Below are 19307 nucleotides of genomic sequence, written 5' to 3'. Positions count from 1 at the left end.
AGACCCACAGCAGTGGTGATGTCAGTGATAGCCCCCTTCACCCACAAGTCAAAGGTGTTTGCTCTGCACCTGCTCTGGACTCCTACCGCCTCTCCCCGTGTGCGCGCCTATGTGTGCGTGTGCTAGCGTGTTGCGTAGAGGAGTGTGGGGGAGACTGGCGATAAACAACTAAAGAAATAAGGCCCCTTGTCTGGGTTAAGGTCAGATCCGTTCTTGAGGAGATTCAGGTCCAAAGAAGCCTTGACTTCTTTTCTCTTACACCTGACCTCACCCCTCCTCTGCCCAGGGCCCTTCAGGGCTCCCACCTCCCTCAGGGTAAAAGCCCATGTCCACCACCTGCCCCCTCACCCCATCCTTCTCCCTTCCCTCCCTCTCCTCCTCTCCTCCTTGCTATGCTGGTCCAGCCACAAGAGCTTCCTCGCTCTTGAACACAAAGGCCCAGCGATTCCCCAGGGCCTTGGCACAGGCTGTGCCCTCCGCCTGGAATGTTGGGAATGGCATTATCTGCAGTAGCCTCAAGGGGAAACCTCCTAGAAGCTCATCAGATAAAGTGTGCTGTCTTCATGCAGCGGGATATTACACCCAGCAATGAGAGTGAATGGTCTACAGTCGAACCCAGCAAGAGGATGAATCGTACACACTAGGTCCAGGGAAAGAGGGCTCACGGGAACGCAGTGCACTACCATTTATGTAAAGCAAAAAATGGGGGGGACAATATAGCCCTGCTTTTGAAGTCACCATGGTGGTTACAGGGTAGAGGGGAGGGGAGGAGCGCAAGGGGGCATGGTGGGGCTTCTGGAGGGCGGGAAGCATCCTGTCCAGGGATGTCAGTGCTGGCTGTGTGGGCGGGCCTGATCTGTGGGGACAGATGCTGGTTGCAGCCCTCTGCATCAGTCTCCCCTGCAGCATCCCTGGCTCCCACACCCTCAAGTGTCAGGAGCACCCTTCCCGCCCAGTCTTTGCAACAGAAGGTGTCTCTAGACGTTCTGCAGCGTCCCCTGGGGGACCGACTGCCACAGCACTAAGGGTTTGGTTCTAAAGCACGCTAAATCTGTGCTGACCACACAGTGGCCACGTGTGGTCACGGAGCATCTGGACCGTGGCTGAGCATCTGAACCCCAAGCTGAGATGTGCTGTGGGCACAAGACACACTAGGTTCTGAAGCCTTAGCAGGAAAGAATAATGTAAAATGTCTCAAGCACAACTCTTGTATGCTGGAATGACATTTTGGTTATGCTGAGTTAAATAAAATGTATCATTAAAATGATCTTGTTTCTTTTTCTGACATGGCTGCTAGAAAATTCAAAATTGCACATGTGGTTTGCATTCTGTTTCTTGTGGGCTGTGTTGTTGCACCTGCACAGAGGCTGGTACGTAGTAGGTGCCCAATAAATGCAGCCTGTGCCCTCACAGCCAAACAAAGGCAAGGTTAGAAGTTTGGATTTGTTGACGGCACAGTGGGAGCCTGGGGAATGTTTTGTGAGCGGGACACAGGTACGCGGTGACTTTTTGACTTCAAAAGATCATTTTGTTCTTGTGCAGAAGACGGGTTGCAGGGGAAGAAGGGACGCGAGTGGATTTGGGGGCAGTGATGCGTGATTGAAGAAGGATCTAATGGATTCAGGAAGAGATGGGCTGAGAGAGGGAAGAAGAACCAGGGCCCTGGGTGGGACACCTGCTCCCGTTACTGTTACAAACAACATAAGCTCCATCCTGCATGTTGCGCAGACTTTTTCCTTTGGGGCTTTGAGAAGCTAAGCAGCCATGCTTGGAGGCCACCTGGCCAGAAGCCAGCTGGAGGTGGGCCCCCCAGTCCCACAGCCACAGGTCCTGCAGCAACCCCGGGGAGCTGGGACGTGGGCCCCTCCCCAGTGGAGCCTCCGGATGAGCCCTCCGCCCTGGCCAACAGCAGCACTGCAGCCCGAGCAGAGGACCCAGCTCTGTCTATGGACTGTCTTCAGAAGCTGTGAGGTAAGAAATGTGGGTGTTTTTTGAGCCACTGTGTTGGGGGGGGGGGTTTGTTATGTGGCCCAGAGAGCCAACAGCCTGGACCCGCGTAGCTGGCTGTCCACCGGAGAGTCCACACCTCACAGCTCCCAAACTGAGCTCTAGACCTTCTCCTAACCTGCCCCTCCCCTGCGTGTTCCCTCCTAGTAACAGGGAGCTTCCCCAACACCTCCGGTCCCCTCACCCCTACCTCAAATGTGCCACAAACCCTGTTGCTTGTAGTTTTAAAATAGATCCAGGACCCACCTGCTTCTTACCTCCTCCTCCACCACCGCCCACCAAGCCCCCCGCCTCCCCACACCCGTCCGGGACCAGCCCCCTCCCCTGAGCCCCGCTCACGGTCTGTTTCCCCGCGGCCGCCAGAGGGCGCCGGCGAGCACCGGCTCGAGCAGGTGCAGCTCTGCCCGCGGCCCTCCGGGGCTCCGCGGTGCCTCCCCCGGGACCCTGCACGGCCCGCTCCCTCTCTCCCCATCGCTCGTTCTGTTCCACTCAACACGGGCCTCCTCGCTGCTCCTGCCGGACGCCCGGTGCACCTGAGGCTCAGGCCCTTTGTACCCGCGGTGCCTCTGCCTGCTGTGTCTTCTCCCCAGACCGCCCCCTCCACCCCCAACCTCCTTCAAGTCTCTGCGTGAATGTCACCTTCTCAGTGACCACTTCATGTCAGACTGGAAACTCTCCACACCTCCAACCTCTCCTTACCCTTGGTTTTCTTTTTCTTTCTTCCTGTCTTTCTTTCTTTCTTTCTTTCTTTCTTTCTTTCTTTCTTTCTTTCCATGTTTATTTATTTTGGAGAGAGACAAAGACAGAGCTTGAGTGGGGGAGGGGCAGAGAGAGAGGGAGACGCAGGATCCGAAGCAGCTCCAGGCTCTGAGCTGTCAGCACAGAGCCGGACGCGGGGCTCGAACCCACGGACCGTGAGATCACGACCTGAGCCCAAGAGGGCCGCCTAACCGGCGGAGCCCCCCCCCCCCCCGGGGCGCCCCAGCCTTGGTTTTGCTCCACGCACTGCTTTGCCTTCTAAAGCAGTGTAACTCGCTTGTTTGCTTCTTTCAACAAAAGGGTGAGGAAGGGAGTTTGTGTGTTTTGTGCACACCTCTTTTCCCAGCACCTGAACAGCGCCTGCACGCGGTGGGCACACAGATGGGTAAAGGTCGGGTTAACCCTTATGCGCTCAGACCCTGCAGCCTCCTCCGAGGCACTGAGGCCCCCACGCGGCGCCGTATTGCCAGGGCAGAGCCTTGTGCCCCATCCCAGTCCCGGCTTCCTTGTTTCAGTTTGCTGATCTGCTCTTTTCTGCCAGTGAATACATTGGATTAAAAACATGGCTCATGTGCATGGGCTTAGAATGAATTAGCTTCCCATTCACATGCTATGACCTGGCAGTTGTGCGGGTTCTGAGCTGAAAGTGAGAGCTGGAGGAGCCGGGTGGTCACGGGTCGAGGCCGGCTGGGGTGCCTGAGCTCAGTCTGGTGATGTTGCTGGATCTTGAGGCCCCCCAAACCTCCCTTTCAGGCTCAGGCAATCATTCCAATCTGTTCCCCACCCCACACTAGCTCTTGGCTCTTTCCTGTGTCACCGTGGGGAAACTAAGGCAGCTGGGGCTGAGTCCCAGCTAGAACCTGGATGAAGGACTGTCCTCCGGCCGGCACGCTGGTTCTTTCTCTGCCTGGCCTGGGGTCCTTGAGGCTGACCCCAGCGGCCGTATCCTGCACTTCTGGCCAGCTTGGGTCAATCAGAGACTCTGCCGGGAGGGAGAGAAGGAGGTGGGGGTGTCTATCTCCCATCTCCATCCTCAGTGCCCAGTTCTGTTCACAGCTCTGGAGTTTGTGCTGCTTCTGGAAGGAAGCGATGGCTTGTCTACTTTGGGGGCCCACAGGTTACTGAGGACGGGGCTGGCTATGGGCCGATTTGTTGGCCGAGTCTCCCCAGGTGAAGGGAGCCCAGGTAAGCACCCTGAGGTGGGAACTGGCTTGAGTGGCTTTAAGGACTGGGAGGTTGCTACTGTGGCCAGAGGAGAGGGGGCGAGGGCAGAGGGGGCAAGACTGGGCCTCGTGGGGCCTCGAGTACCAGGGAGGGCTGGCAGTGGACCCCCAGCACTCCCAGAAGGCTGAGCTGGGGTTGCAGTCTGGGAGAACACCTGGACCCTTGAGCTAAAATCTGAGTCAGAGAGCCCTGGATTCAACTCCTGGCTCTGCTGATGTTACTCAGGGACCTGAACTCTGAGCCTCAGTTTCCCCACCTGTAACCACAGGTGAGGTTTTAGCAGCCGCATTTCCGTCAGTGAGATGCTGAGATAATTAAACAACACGAGGCACATGAAGTGCCTGAGCACATGGGAATTTTCTGGTGGCTTCACACAGACCATGCTATCCCTTTAATGTGTGGGGTCTGTAGTAATGTCTCTCTTCCATTTTTTTAAAATAGTTTATTTATTTTGAGAGAGAGCACGTGTGCGTGGGTGGGGGAGGGGCAGAGAGGGAGGGAGAGACAGAATCCCAAGCAGGCTCTGCTGACTTTCAGGGGCCAGAAGCAGGGTGCAACTGTGAGGTCATGACCTGAGCCGAAATTGAGTCGGGCGCTTAACAGACTGAGCCACCCAGGCGGCCCTCTCTTCCTTTCTTGATAACGGTAATGTGTTTTTCCTCATTGTTTTTGGTCATTCTAGCTTGAGCTTTATCAAATTTGCTGGTCTTTCTAAAAGAGCCAGCTTTGGGGAGAGGGGCTTTGTTGGTTCTTTCTATGGTTTTCTATTTCCTGCATTTCTGCTGTTGCATCTTTGATTGCCTTCCCTCCACTATTGTTTTTCTAGTTTTTTTTTTTTTATGTTTATTTTTTTATGAGAGAGAGGGAGAGACACAGAGTGAGAATGGGGGAGGGGCAGGGAGAGAGAGGGACATAGAATCCGAAGCAGGCTCCGAACTGTCAGCACCGAGCCCGACGCGGGGCTCGAACCCACGAACCATGAGATCGTGACCTGAGCCGAAGTTAGATGCTCAACCGAGTGAGCCACCCACTATTCTTTTTCTAGCTTCTTAAGTGGAACCTGAGGTCATTGATTTTAAGATCTTTCTTCTTTTTTCCCCCTTCTTTTCTAATATAAGCATTTCAGACTCATTTTGGGAACATTTTGCTTAAAAAGTTAAAAAATTAGGGGATGCCTGGGTGACTCAGTCAGGTAAGTGTCTGACCTTTGGTTTTTGGCTCAGGTCATGATCTCGTGGCTTCGTGGATTTGAGCCCTGCATCGGGCTCTGCACTGGCAGCGTGGAGCCTGCTTGGGGTTCTCTCTCTCTCTCTCTCTCTCTCTCTCTCTCTCTCTCCCTCCCTCTCTCCCCCACTTGTGCTGTCTCTGTGTCTCTCAAAATAAATAAATAAATAAACTGAAAAATAAGTTAAAAATTATAGAATGTGTTAAAATTACATTAGCAATGAATTGTACTGTATGTAAATTATAATTTCATAAAGCTGTTAAAATCTGGTCTGAAATGGCCCGACCGCACAGCAACACACATGGAAGAGACAGGAATTTGAATTCTGCTCTGCCAAGTTTCCCTCAGCCTCTTCTTAGAGCCTGACACAGTGGTAGCCTTTAGTGCAGGCAGGGAAATGTACTCTATTTTGGGAGGAAATCTCTGTTGGCTTCTGGGAGGCAGTGGGCTGTCTTGGAGGACCGCCATCACCTCCCTGCCATCTTTGCTTCTGCCCCAGGGTCTTTGCACAGCCATTCCTTTATCATGAGATGCTTTTCTTTTGCCTTCTCAATTCAGTGACCCGTCCTCCTGCCCCAGCACTTGGCCTGTACCCGGACTGCCATCCTGGGCTCCCAGCCTTGTCTGTTTTCTAGCACATTTTTTTCCAATTTTTTTTTTTTAATATGGAACGCTTCACGAATTTGCGTGTCATCCTTGCACAGGGGCCATGCTAATCTTCTCTGTATTGTTCCAATTTTAGTATATGTGCTGCCGAGGCGAGCACTCTAATTTTTAATATTTTTAATTTTATTTTTGAGAGAGAGAGACGGAGCGTGAGTGGGGGAGGGGCAGAGAGAGAGGGAGACACAGAGTCTGAGGCAGGCTCCAGGCTCTGAGCTGTCAGCGCAGATCCCGACACGGGGCTCGAATCCACGAGCTCGAAACCGCGAGATCATGACCTGAGTCGAAGTCTGACACTCAACCGACTGAGCGCCCAGGCGCCCCTGTTTTCTAGCACATTTGACGCCTTCTTATATACTATGTGCTTATTTATTAGGTTATTGTCTGTTTCCTTTGTCCTCTCCTGAGAACACTACCTTCTTGTCTGTGTATTCCTGTTGTGTCCCCACCAACCCAAACAGAACCTGTATGCAGTAGGTGCTCAATAGGTGCTTATTGGATGAAGGCAAGAAGGAAGGAAGAATGCAGGCAGGCTTCTTGGCCTAAAGTTGCAACCCCCAGAGTGGTAAACTCAGTGTACGACTTTGGGCTGCGTCTCAGTTTCCCCAGCTGTAGAAATGGGGCCACACCGCCCATGACCTCACCAGTCCCTCCTGCTACATGGCTGTAGGTGTTGTGTTTGTGGCTCTGGCTCCCTGGAGCCTTCTCTGGCCCCGGCTGCCCAGCTTGGCGGCTCCCCGGGGACCTGCTCTGCTGACACCGGATTCTTCCCTGGACCATCCAGCCACCGGGCCGACACTTGATCCTGGCCTCACTTCCAGGCCAACGTCCGCCGACCAGCCTGCTAGGGCCGGGGCCCCAAGACTCTGTGCTGCGGGACAAGGGACTGTCTGTGCCGTCCCCAGGGGGGTGTGGTGAGGCTGGGGCTCTGCCGACACCAGCACAAGCTGCAAGGACTGAGGACAGTACCTGACCTGCGGCCCGGAGCCGCTGCAGCGGAGGAGAAAACACCAGGCGCAGGAGCTGCCCGGCCCCCGTGCCTCATGCAGCCACCTCCCCTGCTCACCATGGGGACCCTTAGCTGCAACCCTGCTCCACGGCTGACCACTGAGTGCCAGAGTGTTCAGACCGGCTTGAGGAAGTCCTGTGGGACGGCCACCTCGGAGAACGGTACGCACCAACTGTGGGGGAGGGAGGCCATGGTGGTGGGATCTCGTCCTCTCTTCTCCCTAGCTGTGCTGGGGCTTCTAGAATATTCTGGGAGCCACCTGGAGTGGGGGGGCTCTGATGAGTCCCTGCTCCTCCCCAAACCTCAGTTTTCCTCCCAGCAGAATGGGTGTGAACATAGCATTTCTGTTGGCTCTTGTGCAGTCCTCCACCCAGCAAGGACTGAGCATTTTATGGGCCAGGCACCCTTGCAGGTGCTGATGCTTCAGCAGTGACAGAGCAGCAAAGGTCTGTGGGGGAGACACACACAAGGCAAAACCAATAAGCAGAATGTATAGCATATTAGTGATAAGTGCCTTCGACAACGTAGAGCGGCAAGGAGAGAACGGGCAGGTGTGGAGGCTTGAGGCCTGGACACTCTGCAGGGGCCACGGGCATCCTGGTTCTGACGCTGTGCATTCTCAGTGAGGGTCGAGGCCCCTGCCTCATTTATCTGTGTGTAGCAAGGCAGCAGGAGTTAAGCTCCGTGGCCCTGACATTCTTGCTGAGGACACCAAGCACTGCAGTTGTGGTGGGGTGTCTCTGTCGGGGCCTCAGTTTCCCCAACGTGACAGTGTATCTCCGTGTCTGGGCCCCAGTCTCCCCTACGTGACAGTGTATCCCTGTGTCTGGGCCTCAGTTTCACCACATGACAGTGTATCTCTGTCTGGGCCTCAGTTTCCCCAACGTGACAGTGTATCTCCGTGTCTGGGCCTCAGTTTCCCCAACATGACAGTGTATCTCTGTCTGGGCCCCAGTTTCCCCAACGTGACAGTGTATCCCCGTGTCTGGGCCTCAGTTTCCCCTACGTGACAGCGTATCCCCGTGTCTGGGCCTCAGTTTCCCCTACGTGACAGTGTATCTCCGTGTCTGGGCCTCAGTTTCCCCACGTGACAGTGTATCTCTGTGTCTGGGCCTCAGTTTCACCACATGACAGTGTATCTCTGTCTGGGCCTCAGTTTCCCCAACGTGACAGTGTATCTCCGTGTCTGAGCCTCAGTTTCCCCAACATGACAGTGTATCTCTGTCTGGGCCCCAGTTTCCCCAACGTGACAGTGTATCTCCGTGTCTGGGCCTCAGTTTCCCCTACGTGACAGTGTATCTCCGTGTCTGGGCCTCAGTTTCCCCACGTGACAGTGTATCTCTGTGTCTGGGCCCCAGTTTCCCCTACGTGACAGTGTATCCCTGTGTCTGGGCCTCAGTTTCACCACATGACAGTGTATCTCTGTCTGGACCTCAGTTTCCCCAACGTGACAGCGTATCTCCGTGTCTGGGCCTCAGTTTCCCCTGTGTGACAGTGTATCTCTGTGTCTGGGCCTCAGTTTCCCCACGTGACAGTGTATCTCCGTGTCTGGGCCTCAGTTTCCCCAATGTGACAGTGTATCTCCGTGTCTGGGCCTCAGTTTCCCCACATGACAGTGTATCTCTGTCTGGGCCTCAGTTTCCCCAATGTGACAGTGTATCTCCGTGTCTGGGCCTCAGTTTCCCCACGTGACAGCGTATCTCTGTGTGGGCCTCAGTTTCCCCACGTGATAGCGTATCTCTGTGTCTGGGCCTCAGTTTCCCCTACGTGACAGCGTATCCCCGTGTCTGGGCCTCAGTTTCCCCTACGTGACAGCGTATCCCCGTGTCTGGGCCTCAGTTTCCCCTACGTGACAGCGTATCCCCGTGTCTGGGCCTCAGTTTCCCCTACGTGACAGCGTATCCCCGTGTCTGGGCCTCAGTTTCCCCTACGTGACAGCGTATCTCTGTCTGGGCCTCAGTTTCCCCTACGTGACAGTGTATCTCTGTCTGGGCCTCAGTTTCCCCACGTGACAGTGTATCTCTGTCTGGGCCTCAGTTTCCCCAACATGACAGTGTATCCCCGTGTCTGGGCCTCAGTTTCCCCTACGTGACAGCGTATCTCTGTCTGGGCCTCAGTTTCCCCTACGTGACAGTGTATCTCTGTCTGGGCCTCAGTTTCCCCACGTGACAGTGTATCCCTGTGTCTGGGCCTCAGTTTCCCCTACATGACAGCGTATCTGTGTGTCTGGGCCTCAGTTTCCCCTACGTGACAGTGTATCTCTGTGTCTGGCCTCAGTTTCCCCTACGTGACAGTGTATCTCTGTCTGGGCCTCAGTTTCCCCTACGTGACAGTGTATCCCCGTGTCTGGGCCTCAGTTTCCCCTACGTGACAGTGTATCTCTGTCTGGGCCTCAGTTTCCCCACGTGACAGTGTATCCCTGTGTCTGGGCCTCAGTTTCCCCTACATGACAGCGTATCTGTGTGTCTGGGCCTCAGTTTCCCCTACGTGACAGTGTATCTCTGTGTCTGGCCTCAGTTTCCCCTACGTGACAGTGTATCTCTGTCTGGGCCTCAGTTTCCCCACGTGACAGTGTATCCCCGTGTCTGGGCCTCAGTTTCCCAACGTGACAGTGTATCCCCGTGTCTGGGCCTCAGTTTCCCCTACGTGACAGCGTATCTCCGTGTCTGGGCCTCAGTTTCCCCTACGTGACAGTGTATCTCTGTGTCTGGCCTCAGTTTCCCCTACGTGACAGTGTATCTCTGTCTGGGCCTCAGTTTCCCCACGTGACAGTGTATCCCCGTGTCTGGGCCTCAGTTTCCCCACGTGACAGCGTATCTCTGTGTCTGGGCCTCAGTTTCCCCACGTGACAGCGTATCTCCGTGTCTGGCCTCAGTTTCCCCTACGTGACAGCGTATCTCCGTGTCTGGGCCTCAGTTTCCCCTACGTGACAGTGTATCTCCGTGTCTGGGCCTCAGTTTCCCCTACGTGACAGCGTATCTCTGTCTGGGCCTCAGTTTCCCCAACGTGACAGTGTATCTCCGTGTCTGAGCCTCAGTTTCCCCAACATGACAGTGTATCTCTGTCTGGGCCCCAGTTTCCCCAACGTGACAGTGTATCTCCGTGTCTGGGCCTCAGTTTCCCCTACGTGACAGTGTATCTCCGTGTCTGGGCCTCAGTTTCCCCACGTGACAGTGTATCTCTGTGTCTGGGCCCCAGTTTCCCCTACGTGACAGTGTATCCCTGTGTCTGGGCCTCAGTTTCACCACATGACAGTGTATCTCTGTCTGGACCTCAGTTTCCCCAACGTGACAGCGTATCTCCGTGTCTGGGCCTCAGTTTCCCCTGTGTGACAGTGTATCTCTGTGTCTGGGCCTCAGTTTCCCCACGTGACAGTGTATCTCCGTGTCTGGGCCTCAGTTTCCCCAATGTGACAGTGTATCTCCGTGTCTGGGCCTCAGTTTCCCCACATGACAGTGTATCTCTGTCTGGGCCTCAGTTTCCCCAATGTGACAGTGTATCTCCGTGTCTGGGCCTCAGTTTCCCCACGTGACAGCGTATCTCTGTGTGGGCCTCAGTTTCCCCACGTGATAGCGTATCTCTGTGTCTGGGCCTCAGTTTCCCCTACGTGACAGCGTATCCCCGTGTCTGGGCCTCAGTTTCCCCTACGTGACAGCGTATCCCCGTGTCTGGGCCTCAGTTTCCCCTACGTGACAGCGTATCCCCGTGTCTGGGCCTCAGTTTCCCCTACGTGACAGCGTATCCCCGTGTCTGGGCCTCAGTTTCCCCTACGTGACAGCGTATCTCTGTCTGGGCCTCAGTTTCCCCTACGTGACAGTGTATCTCTGTCTGGGCCTCAGTTTCCCCACGTGACAGTGTATCTCTGTCTGGGCCTCAGTTTCCCCAACATGACAGTGTATCCCCGTGTCTGGGCCTCAGTTTCCCCTACGTGACAGCGTATCTCTGTCTGGGCCTCAGTTTCCCCTACGTGACAGTGTATCTCTGTCTGGGCCTCAGTTTCCCCACGTGACAGTGTATCCCTGTGTCTGGGCCTCAGTTTCCCCTACATGACAGCGTATCTGTGTGTCTGGGCCTCAGTTTCCCCTACGTGACAGTGTATCTCTGTGTCTGGCCTCAGTTTCCCCTACGTGACAGTGTATCTCTGTCTGGGCCTCAGTTTCCCCTACGTGACAGTGTATCCCCGTGTCTGGGCCTCAGTTTCCCCTACGTGACAGTGTATCTCTGTCTGGGCCTCAGTTTCCCCACGTGACAGTGTATCCCTGTGTCTGGGCCTCAGTTTCCCCTACATGACAGCGTATCTGTGTGTCTGGGCCTCAGTTTCCCCTACGTGACAGTGTATCTCTGTGTCTGGCCTCAGTTTCCCCTACGTGACAGTGTATCTCTGTCTGGGCCTCAGTTTCCCCACGTGACAGTGTATCCCCGTGTCTGGGCCTCAGTTTCCCAACGTGACAGTGTATCCCCGTGTCTGGGCCTCAGTTTCCCCTACGTGACAGCGTATCTCCGTGTCTGGGCCTCAGTTTCCCCTACGTGACAGTGTATCTCTGTGTCTGGCCTCAGTTTCCCCTACGTGACAGTGTATCTCTGTCTGGGCCTCAGTTTCCCCACGTGACAGTGTATCCCCGTGTCTGGGCCTCAGTTTCCCCACGTGACAGCGTATCTCTGTGTCTGGGCCTCAGTTTCCCCACGTGACAGCGTATCTCCGTGTCTGGCCTCAGTTTCCCCTACGTGACAGCGTATCTCCGTGTCTGGGCCTCAGTTTCCCCTACGTGACAGTGTATCTCCGTGTCTGGGCCTCAGTTTCCCCTACGTGACAGCGTATCTCTGTCTGGGCCTCAGTTTCCCCACGTGACAGTGTATCCCTGTGTCTGGGCCTCAGTTTCCCCATGTGACAGTGTATCTCTGTCTGGGCCTCAGTTTCCCCACGTGACAGTGTATCCCCGTGTCTGGGCCTCAGTTTCCCCACGTGACAGCGTATCTCTGTGTCTGGGCCTCAGTTTCCCCACGTGACAGTGTATCTCCGTGTCTGGCCTCAGTTTCCCCTACGTGACAGTGTATCCCTGTGTCTGGGCCTCAGTTTCCCCTACGTGACAGTGTATCCCTGTGTCTGGGCCTCAGTTTCCCCTACGTGACAGTGTATCCCTGTGTCTGGGCCTCAGTTTCCCCACGTGACAGTGTATCTCCGTGTCTGGGCCTCAGTTTCCCCTACGTGACAGTGTATCTCCGTGTCTGGGCCTCAGTTTCCCCACGTGACAGTGTATCTCTGTGTCTGGGCCCCAGTTTCCCCTACGTGACAGTGTATCCCTGTGTCTGGGCCTCAGTTTCACCACATGACAGTGTATCTCTGTCTGGACCTCAGTTTCCCCAACGTGACAGCGTATCTCCGTGTCTGGGCCTCAGTTTCCCCTGTGTGACAGTGTATCTCCGTGTCTGGGCCTCAGTTTCCCCACGTGACAGTGTATCTCTGTCTGGGCCTCAGTTTCCCCAATGTGACAGTGTATCTCCGTGTCTGGGCCTCAGTTTCCCCACGTGATAGCGTATCTCTGTGTCTGGGCCTCAGTTTCCCCTACGTGACAGCGTATCCCCGTGTCTGGGCCTCAGTTTCCCCTATGTGACAGCGTATCCCCGTGTCTGGGCCTCAGTTTCCCCTATGTGACAGCGTATCCCCGTGTCTGGGCCTCAGTTTCCCCTACGTGACAGCGTATCCCCGTGTCTGGCCTCAGTTTCCCCTACGTGACAGTGTATCTCCGTGTCTGGGCCTCAGTTTCCCCTACGTGACAGTGTATCTCCGTGTCTGGGCCTCAGTTTCCCCTACGTGACAGCGTATCTCTGTCTGGGCCTCAGTTTCCCCACGTGACAGTGTATCCCTGTGTCTGGGCCTCAGTTTCCCCATGTGACAGTGTATCTCTGTCTGGGCCTCAGTTTCCCCACGTGACAGTGTATCCCCGTGTCTGGGCCTCAGTTTCCCCACGTGACAGCGTATCTCTGTCTGGGCCTGCAGCCCCTCCTACCTTTGACTCAGATGTGACTCACAATGCCCCCCCTCACTTTTCCCCCTCCAGTGGGGGCAGCCCCCCCACCTCCACGTGCCACGGAGGGTGGTTGGGAGCCCAGGCGGGGGCTCAGGGGCTGGGCCCCGGGTTCTCCCCCAAGTCTCAGGGTGTCCGGCCCCAGGCCCTCACCTGAGGGCTTTGGTCGCAGGCTCCGGACCGGGCCTGTACGTCCTGCCGTCCACCGTGGGCTACGTCAACCACGACTGCACCAGGGCGGTCGGTCCCGCCTACTCACTCTTCCGGAGGCCCCGCCCAGGTAAGGCCAGCGGGGGGTGCGGGTGGGGGCGGGGGCCTCCCAAGCCCCCTGTGTCCCCTCAGGGCCCCCCGCCCCGCCCCGAGGGAGGCAGGCAGCTCGCTGGGGGAGCCTGGAGAAGCTGCGTCCTCGTCCTCGTAGGCAGAAGACAGCAGGGTGTGGTGCTTAGGGCCCGAGTGTGTCTTTGGGCCGCTGCAGACCCCTGGACTTTGGACCAGTGTCCTAACCGCTCTGTGCCCTCGTCTCCTTCTCTGTGAGGAGTGGTGCCACGCTCCTCACAGAGCTGTCCTCGGGGTTAAACAAACATCCGTTACAAGTAGCTCGCACGGTCTGCGGCTCTGGACAGTGCTCCGTAGAAGTGGGTGCGGAGGGGTTTCTCTGTCGGCAAGACGAGGCCCCTCACAGGCAGCTGTGGAGAGGACAGGGTGACAATTCCTGCTGTTGGGCAGGCAGCGGGCGGTGGGGCTGGCCCCGTCAGCGGGGTCCTCGCCTCCGCGTGGTGCGCCCTTCTCCCGGCTGGAATGACGGCGTCTGGATGTGAGTGAACGTCACGGGCATCGATGCTGTTAACGTGGGAGGCCCTGGCCCCAGCACGCTGTCCACGCCTATTAGCAGTGTCACCGTCACGTTCTAGCAAGACTGTGCCCTTCATATGAATGCCCACAAATTCCATCACCCCATTTTCTAGAGCTGCTCTGAGGTCCCAAGTGCACCTGGGTGGGGAGGGCCCTGAAGGAGGACTTTGACTCACCTGGACCAAGGCACGTGGGGAGGGGGCGGCTGACATCTTCAGAATCAGCAAAAACCCCAAACCAAACTGAAACCCAACTCAGGCAACTCCAGGGGGTCCCCAGGAAGGCAAAGGAGGGAATGAGCATCACATCTATCACCGGGAAGGGTTAAGAACTTCGCCTGTGGCCCAGGGCGACCTGGGTTCCCAGGTTCTGTCCTTGTCACAGGACACACTCTGGGGCAGAGGGACAGACTGGGGAGTTGAGGGTGAGTGGTGGCCAGCGTAGACTTCGCTGATGCCAGGGAAGACTTCTTGGAGGAGGAGGCCTACGGTCTGGGCTTGCAGGAGGAGGAGTTCCATGGAGCCCCAGGAGACAAGAGGCCCAGGAAGGACAGCCCAGGCAGAGGCCTTGATGAGGGGAGGGACGCCCTTCCTTTGTCAGCAAAGGTGCTCCCTGCGTGTGTGTGCCGCATGCACACAGAGCCGCTAGCCAGCGAGTGTGTGCCCCACACGCCACACACCGATGCGCGTGCATTTATGCCCGAACGGCTTGGAAGCGGCAGTGACAGCACTGGCCCCGGTGACTGGCCCCAGCAGGGAAGTGCCCTGTGCCAGGCTGCCCTCCATGGACCCTCTCAGCTTTCAATCTCCTCACTCGCCCTGCCAGTGGGGAAACAGAGGCAGAGACAGGGAGATGGCCTGCCCACAGACAAAGCTCACGGAGGCCCTGCTGAGACCCCCGAGGTCCGACTCAAGGCCCCCTTAGGCATGCCCCATGACAAGCCCAAGCATGCAAAGGGCCCTCCTCAGAGCCTAGTTACTCTTACTGTGGCACAGTCCTGACCCACCCACCAGCTGGTTTCCTAGTCTGCGGCCGAAGAGAGGTCGAGGGGGGCACAGCTGTGATCACAAGGGCACTGATGTGCTTGTCAGACAAAGTCAAAGCAGGTACCCGGGGCCCCCAGGTGAGTGGTCTAAGGTCCCTGCTCTCCAAGATGGGGCCGGGGGTGGGGCCGACCAGGGGCACTGAGCGGGGTCGGTGGGGCCATCAGAGGTGCCATTAGGACCGGGGGCTCCTCTCCCCAGCGTCTCCACAGGACGTCAGCCCTGGGCCAGTCTACTTCTTGGACCCAAAAGTCACCCGGTTTGGCCGAAGCTGCACCCCTGCTTACTCCATGCAGGGCCGGGGCAAGTCTCGGGGTGAGTATCTGATCAATGCTTCCCCACAAGGACCCCACCCATTCAGGATCCCACCTCTGTCCTCTCCTTCTCCTCCCATCATCAGGTTCTTAGAATTTCAGTGTCTTTGGAATGACAAATCAAGGGACTCCGAAGAGGGGCTGGGGGCCCTGAGAGAACCTGAATGAGGAAGTGGGCCAGGGTGACAGTGACCCTGTGTACATATGGTGCCAAGAGGGCATCTGGGGCTCATCCGTGACATCAGGGGATGACAGGGCACAGTGGGGACTGTGGCAAATGTGGCAATTCCCTCCACAGACTCCAAAAAACTCACTTCCACCTTAAGTGCCGAATTTAATAACCTGATTCCAGTCTCCCATCCACCCTTTCCTCTTTTGACCTATCACCCATTTGCTCATCTACTCCCTGATCAATCAGTTCATCTATCCATCCATTCACCCATCTATCTACTCACCAACCTATCCATGAACCCACTGCTCATCATCCAGTCCATCTGTTGATCCACTGATCCATCCAACTGTCCATCCATCCACTCACCCACCTATCCATCCATCCATCCACCCACCCACCCAGCCACCTTTCCATCCATCCATCCATCCATCCATCCATCCATCCATCCATCCAATTATCCTTCCGTCTGTCCATGCATCCATTCACCCACCAGCCACCCACCCTTCCTTCCATCCATCCGTCCATCCACCCATCCATCCATCCATCCATCCTTCCATCCATCCGTCCATCCACCCGTCCATCCAACCATCCATCCATCCATCCACCCACCCACCCACCTACCCTTCCTTCCATCCATCCATCCACCCACCCTTCCTTCCATCCATCCAACCATCCTTCCATCCATCCATTCACCCACCGGACAGCCACCCTTCCTTCCATCCATCTGTCCGTCTGTCCATCCATCCATCCATCCATCCTTCCATCCACCCACCCACCCTTCCTTCCATCCATCCACCCATCCATCCATCCATCCACCCACCAGCCACCCACCCTTCCTTCCATCCATCCGTCCATCCATCCACTCACCCACCAGACAGCCACCTTTCCTTCCATCCATCCATCCATCCATCCATCCATCCATCCATCCATCCTTCTGTCCGTCTGTCCATCCATCCATCCAACCATCAGTCCATCCATCCATCCATCCATCCATCCATCCATTCACCCACCAGCCACCCACCCTTCCTTCCATCCAACCATCCATCCACCCATCTGTCCATCCTTCCATCCATCCATCTACTGATCCATCCACCATGATCTTTCCATTCACAATCCATCAACCCATTTATCATCCACCCAATCATCTATCCATCTACCCACCCACAAATCAGCTCTTAATCCCTCTATCTATATATCCATGGATCCATTCATCTACTCATTCACTCCCCATTCAATCACTCACCTCCCATCCTTCTACTCACTCATCCAAACATGTATTAAGCTGAGGAGTTGAAGTAGATTTGACATGCCCTTGCTTTTTATGAGATCCCGGTCTGGTGATGGAGTTAGGCCTACATGGAGACCATCCCACCTCACTGTGCCCATGTCTGGAGGGGAAGACCCTGGAGGGCCCTTGGAAGGGCTGTGAGGGCCTGCCTAGGAGGAGGGAGTGGGGAAGGCTGCAGGAAGGAGGGGGCTGTGGGGCTGTCTGGAAGGGTGAGGAGCAGCCCCTGGGGGGTGGGAATGGGAAAACGGAAGGTATGCGGGGCAGAGGGTTGAGCATGGGCAAAGGCCTGGAGGCTTGAAAGACAACAGGTAGTGTGTGTGTGTGTGTGTGTGTGGCGGGGGGGGGGGGGGGGAGGTCTGGGAAGCAGCAGAGACACTTTGGGGCTGCCTGACAAGTGCTGTGAGCTCCAGGATGTGTAGGGGCAGTGGGAAGCCATGCAAGGTCTTTGAGCAGGTGAGGACTCCTATCAACCCTCCTGCCCCATTCTCACAGGTCTGGAGGTGACACCAGGCCCAGGGGCCTACAGCCCAGAGAAGGTGGCCCCTGTGCGCCAGCGGACACCCCCAGCTTTCACCCTGGGCTCCCGCCCGCGCCCACAGCTCCAGGACACCTCCACCCCTGCTCCTAACACCTATACCCTGCCCTCCCTCTGGGGTTCCCAGATATTCATTAAGCCCAGCAGCCCCAGCTACACAGTGGTGGGCCGCACGCCCCCCGCCCGTCCCCCTCAGGACCCTGCTGAGATCCCAGGCCCGGGCCAGTACGAGAGCCCCGACCCCAACACCTACCGTCAGCGCCAGCCCGCCTTCACCATGCTGGGCCGGCCCCGTGCCCCCCGGCCCCCAGAGGAGACTCCTGGCCCTGGCACCCACAGCCCTGAGCAGGTCACCATGACCAAAGCCCGGGCACCAGCGTTCACCATGGGCATCCGTCACTCCAAACGCGCTCCCACCATGGTTGTGGACACCATGCCCTGACACCTTTGGGGTTAGGATTCCCAGCTGCCCCGGGACCAACCCAGTTTACCTGTGTTGTCACACAGGGTGTGGGCAGGCCCCTCCTGGGCCTGGCTGTGGAGAAGACACATCTTGCCTTCCTTTTTTTGAACTCTGAGGTCCTTCTAGGTCCCCTGCTTCCTTTGGTCCCTGGGGGCTGTGACCCCGTGGCTCCGTGCAGGGCGAGCTTCCTTCCAGTGCCCCAGTTTCTTCCTCCCGGTCACAGCAGGTTAAGTCAGGCCACGCAGAGAAAGGGACGACTGCAGCCCTGCCCAGCGGCCGGCGGAGCTTTCTGTGTTCTGGAGCTCAGTGTCCACCCTGCTAGGGCCTGGGTCCCTGGCACAGTTCACGTTTCTGCTAAACTTGGGCTCTTCTCTGCTTCTCGCGGATGCACAGCCAGCTGCCTGCCCCTGGTCCCAGCCCCCAAATCAGGCTGGAAGCAGCCTGATCCCTCTCTCTCTAGCTGCTTGCCAATAAATCTCTGTGGCACCAGAGCTGTCAGAATCACACATGTGAGCTCATTGAACCCCCTGTCCATGTCAAAGCAAAGAGACTTAACTGTGCCCTTGAGATCCAGACCCCCAATTCTAAAGCCCCCGGGGCCTGGATGGAACCACAGGAGGGATCCAGGGCTGGGTAAGGCCAGAGGCAGACCCAGGGCTTTGAATGGGGGAAGTCAGGGAGGCTTCTTGGAAAAGAGGACATCGAAGGTGGGTTTTGAAAGATGTATAGGAGTTTAATATATTCTAATATCCATCATCAGTAGGTGCCTACCGTGTTTGAGATATTGATAAAGATCATCTAAGCTTCACAGCAATCGGGCGGCAGTTGATGTTCACTGAGAGAAAATGGGGCTTTGGAGAGATTGGACACTTGCCTGAGGACACACTATGAGCCCTCGTGTCCCCCTAATGCCAGGATCCGAATCCTGGCCATTGGGCTCTGTTCCTGCCATTCTTTGCTAGTGACAGGAAGGACACACAGGGGTGGTGTCATGTGACTGAGCCTCCCGTGTGAAAGCCCAGGCCTTATAAATCCTTGACCCAGAAAGACCCTAACCCAGGAGCCTAGGAGGGACAGACTGCCACCATGTCTCCCCAAGGAGGGGGCCCCAGGGCTGCACCTCAGGCTTGACCCAGAAGGGTCCTGACATGCATGACCTCTGCTCTGTCCCTTTCTCCCAGTCCAGGGATGCCAATCGTGAACACACACCCCTTTAACTGACTAAGTGGACACACACCAGGACCCCTAATACACACACACACACACACACACACACACACACACACACCCCTCTCAGGGGAACCCAGGTGCCTTCCTCACACGCATGTTCAAACTTGCACTCAATATACACTCCCACACAGTCCCACATGTATGCAGACAATAATAGACACAAACACGTCCAGACCCAGACAAACGTCCCCCCCCCCCCCCCCCCCCGCCACCAGCAGAACCAGAGGCCACGCCCGCTCTATGGGGGCTCATCCGGACACTGCACAAGAGCGTCCCAGCGTGAGACACACAGGCTTGGGGCAGCATCCCCGACCCCCACCCCAACGCCGGCCAATCGGCTGCGCGTCCCTCCTCCGCTTCGCCTCCTCCTCCGCGAGCTCCGCGGCGACCGCCAGTCTGTGATCTCATTTCTCTGATTTATCGATCGGGCTCCAGACAGCCTCACCCCTCCTCCACCTGCGCGCGCGCCCCGGCCCCCTCCCATTGTTTCCCGGCAG

The 19307-nt window shown here is 56.7% G+C and overlaps 1 protein-coding gene and 1 non-coding gene across 3 annotated transcripts; one reads left to right on the top strand and one right to left on the bottom strand.

Moving 5' to 3' along the window:
• Window positions 1-5874: 5874 nt before the first annotated feature.
• Window positions 5875-5981, bottom strand: LOC132677293 (U6 spliceosomal RNA). The gene has a single exon (XR_009609260.1). It is a non-coding gene; the product is annotated as a U6 spliceosomal RNA (small nuclear RNA).
• Window positions 5982-6713: 732 nt separating this feature from the next.
• On the top strand, window positions 6714-18071 carry CIMAP1D (CIMAP1 family member D). Of its 2 annotated transcripts, XM_078443782.2 has the most exons (4): window positions 6714-7048; window positions 13086-13193; window positions 15010-15123; window positions 17075-18071. In XM_078443782.2, the coding sequence occupies exons 1-4, from the start codon at window positions 6922-6924 to the stop codon at window positions 17557-17559; spliced, it is 834 nt and encodes a 277-aa protein (XP_078299908.2). In that variant the 5' UTR covers window positions 6714-6921; the 3' UTR covers window positions 17560-18071. The 2 variants fall into 2 exon arrangements, with proteins under 2 accessions (XP_078299908.2, XP_060485562.1); XM_060629579.3 differs by lacking the exon at window positions 6714-7048 and having other exon boundaries at window positions 13078-13193; window positions 15021-15123.
• The last annotated feature ends 1236 nt before the right edge of the window (window positions 18072-19307 follow it).

The sequence above is a fragment of the Panthera onca genome, chromosome A2 (assembly GCF_046562875.1).
Source record: "Panthera onca isolate mPanOnc1 chromosome A2, mPanOnc1 haplotype 2, whole genome shotgun sequence".
Lineage (NCBI taxonomy): Eukaryota > Metazoa > Chordata > Mammalia > Carnivora > Felidae > Panthera > Panthera onca.
The sequence above is the reverse complement of the archived record's forward strand: the minus strand, read 5'-3'. Positions and strand labels throughout refer to the sequence as shown.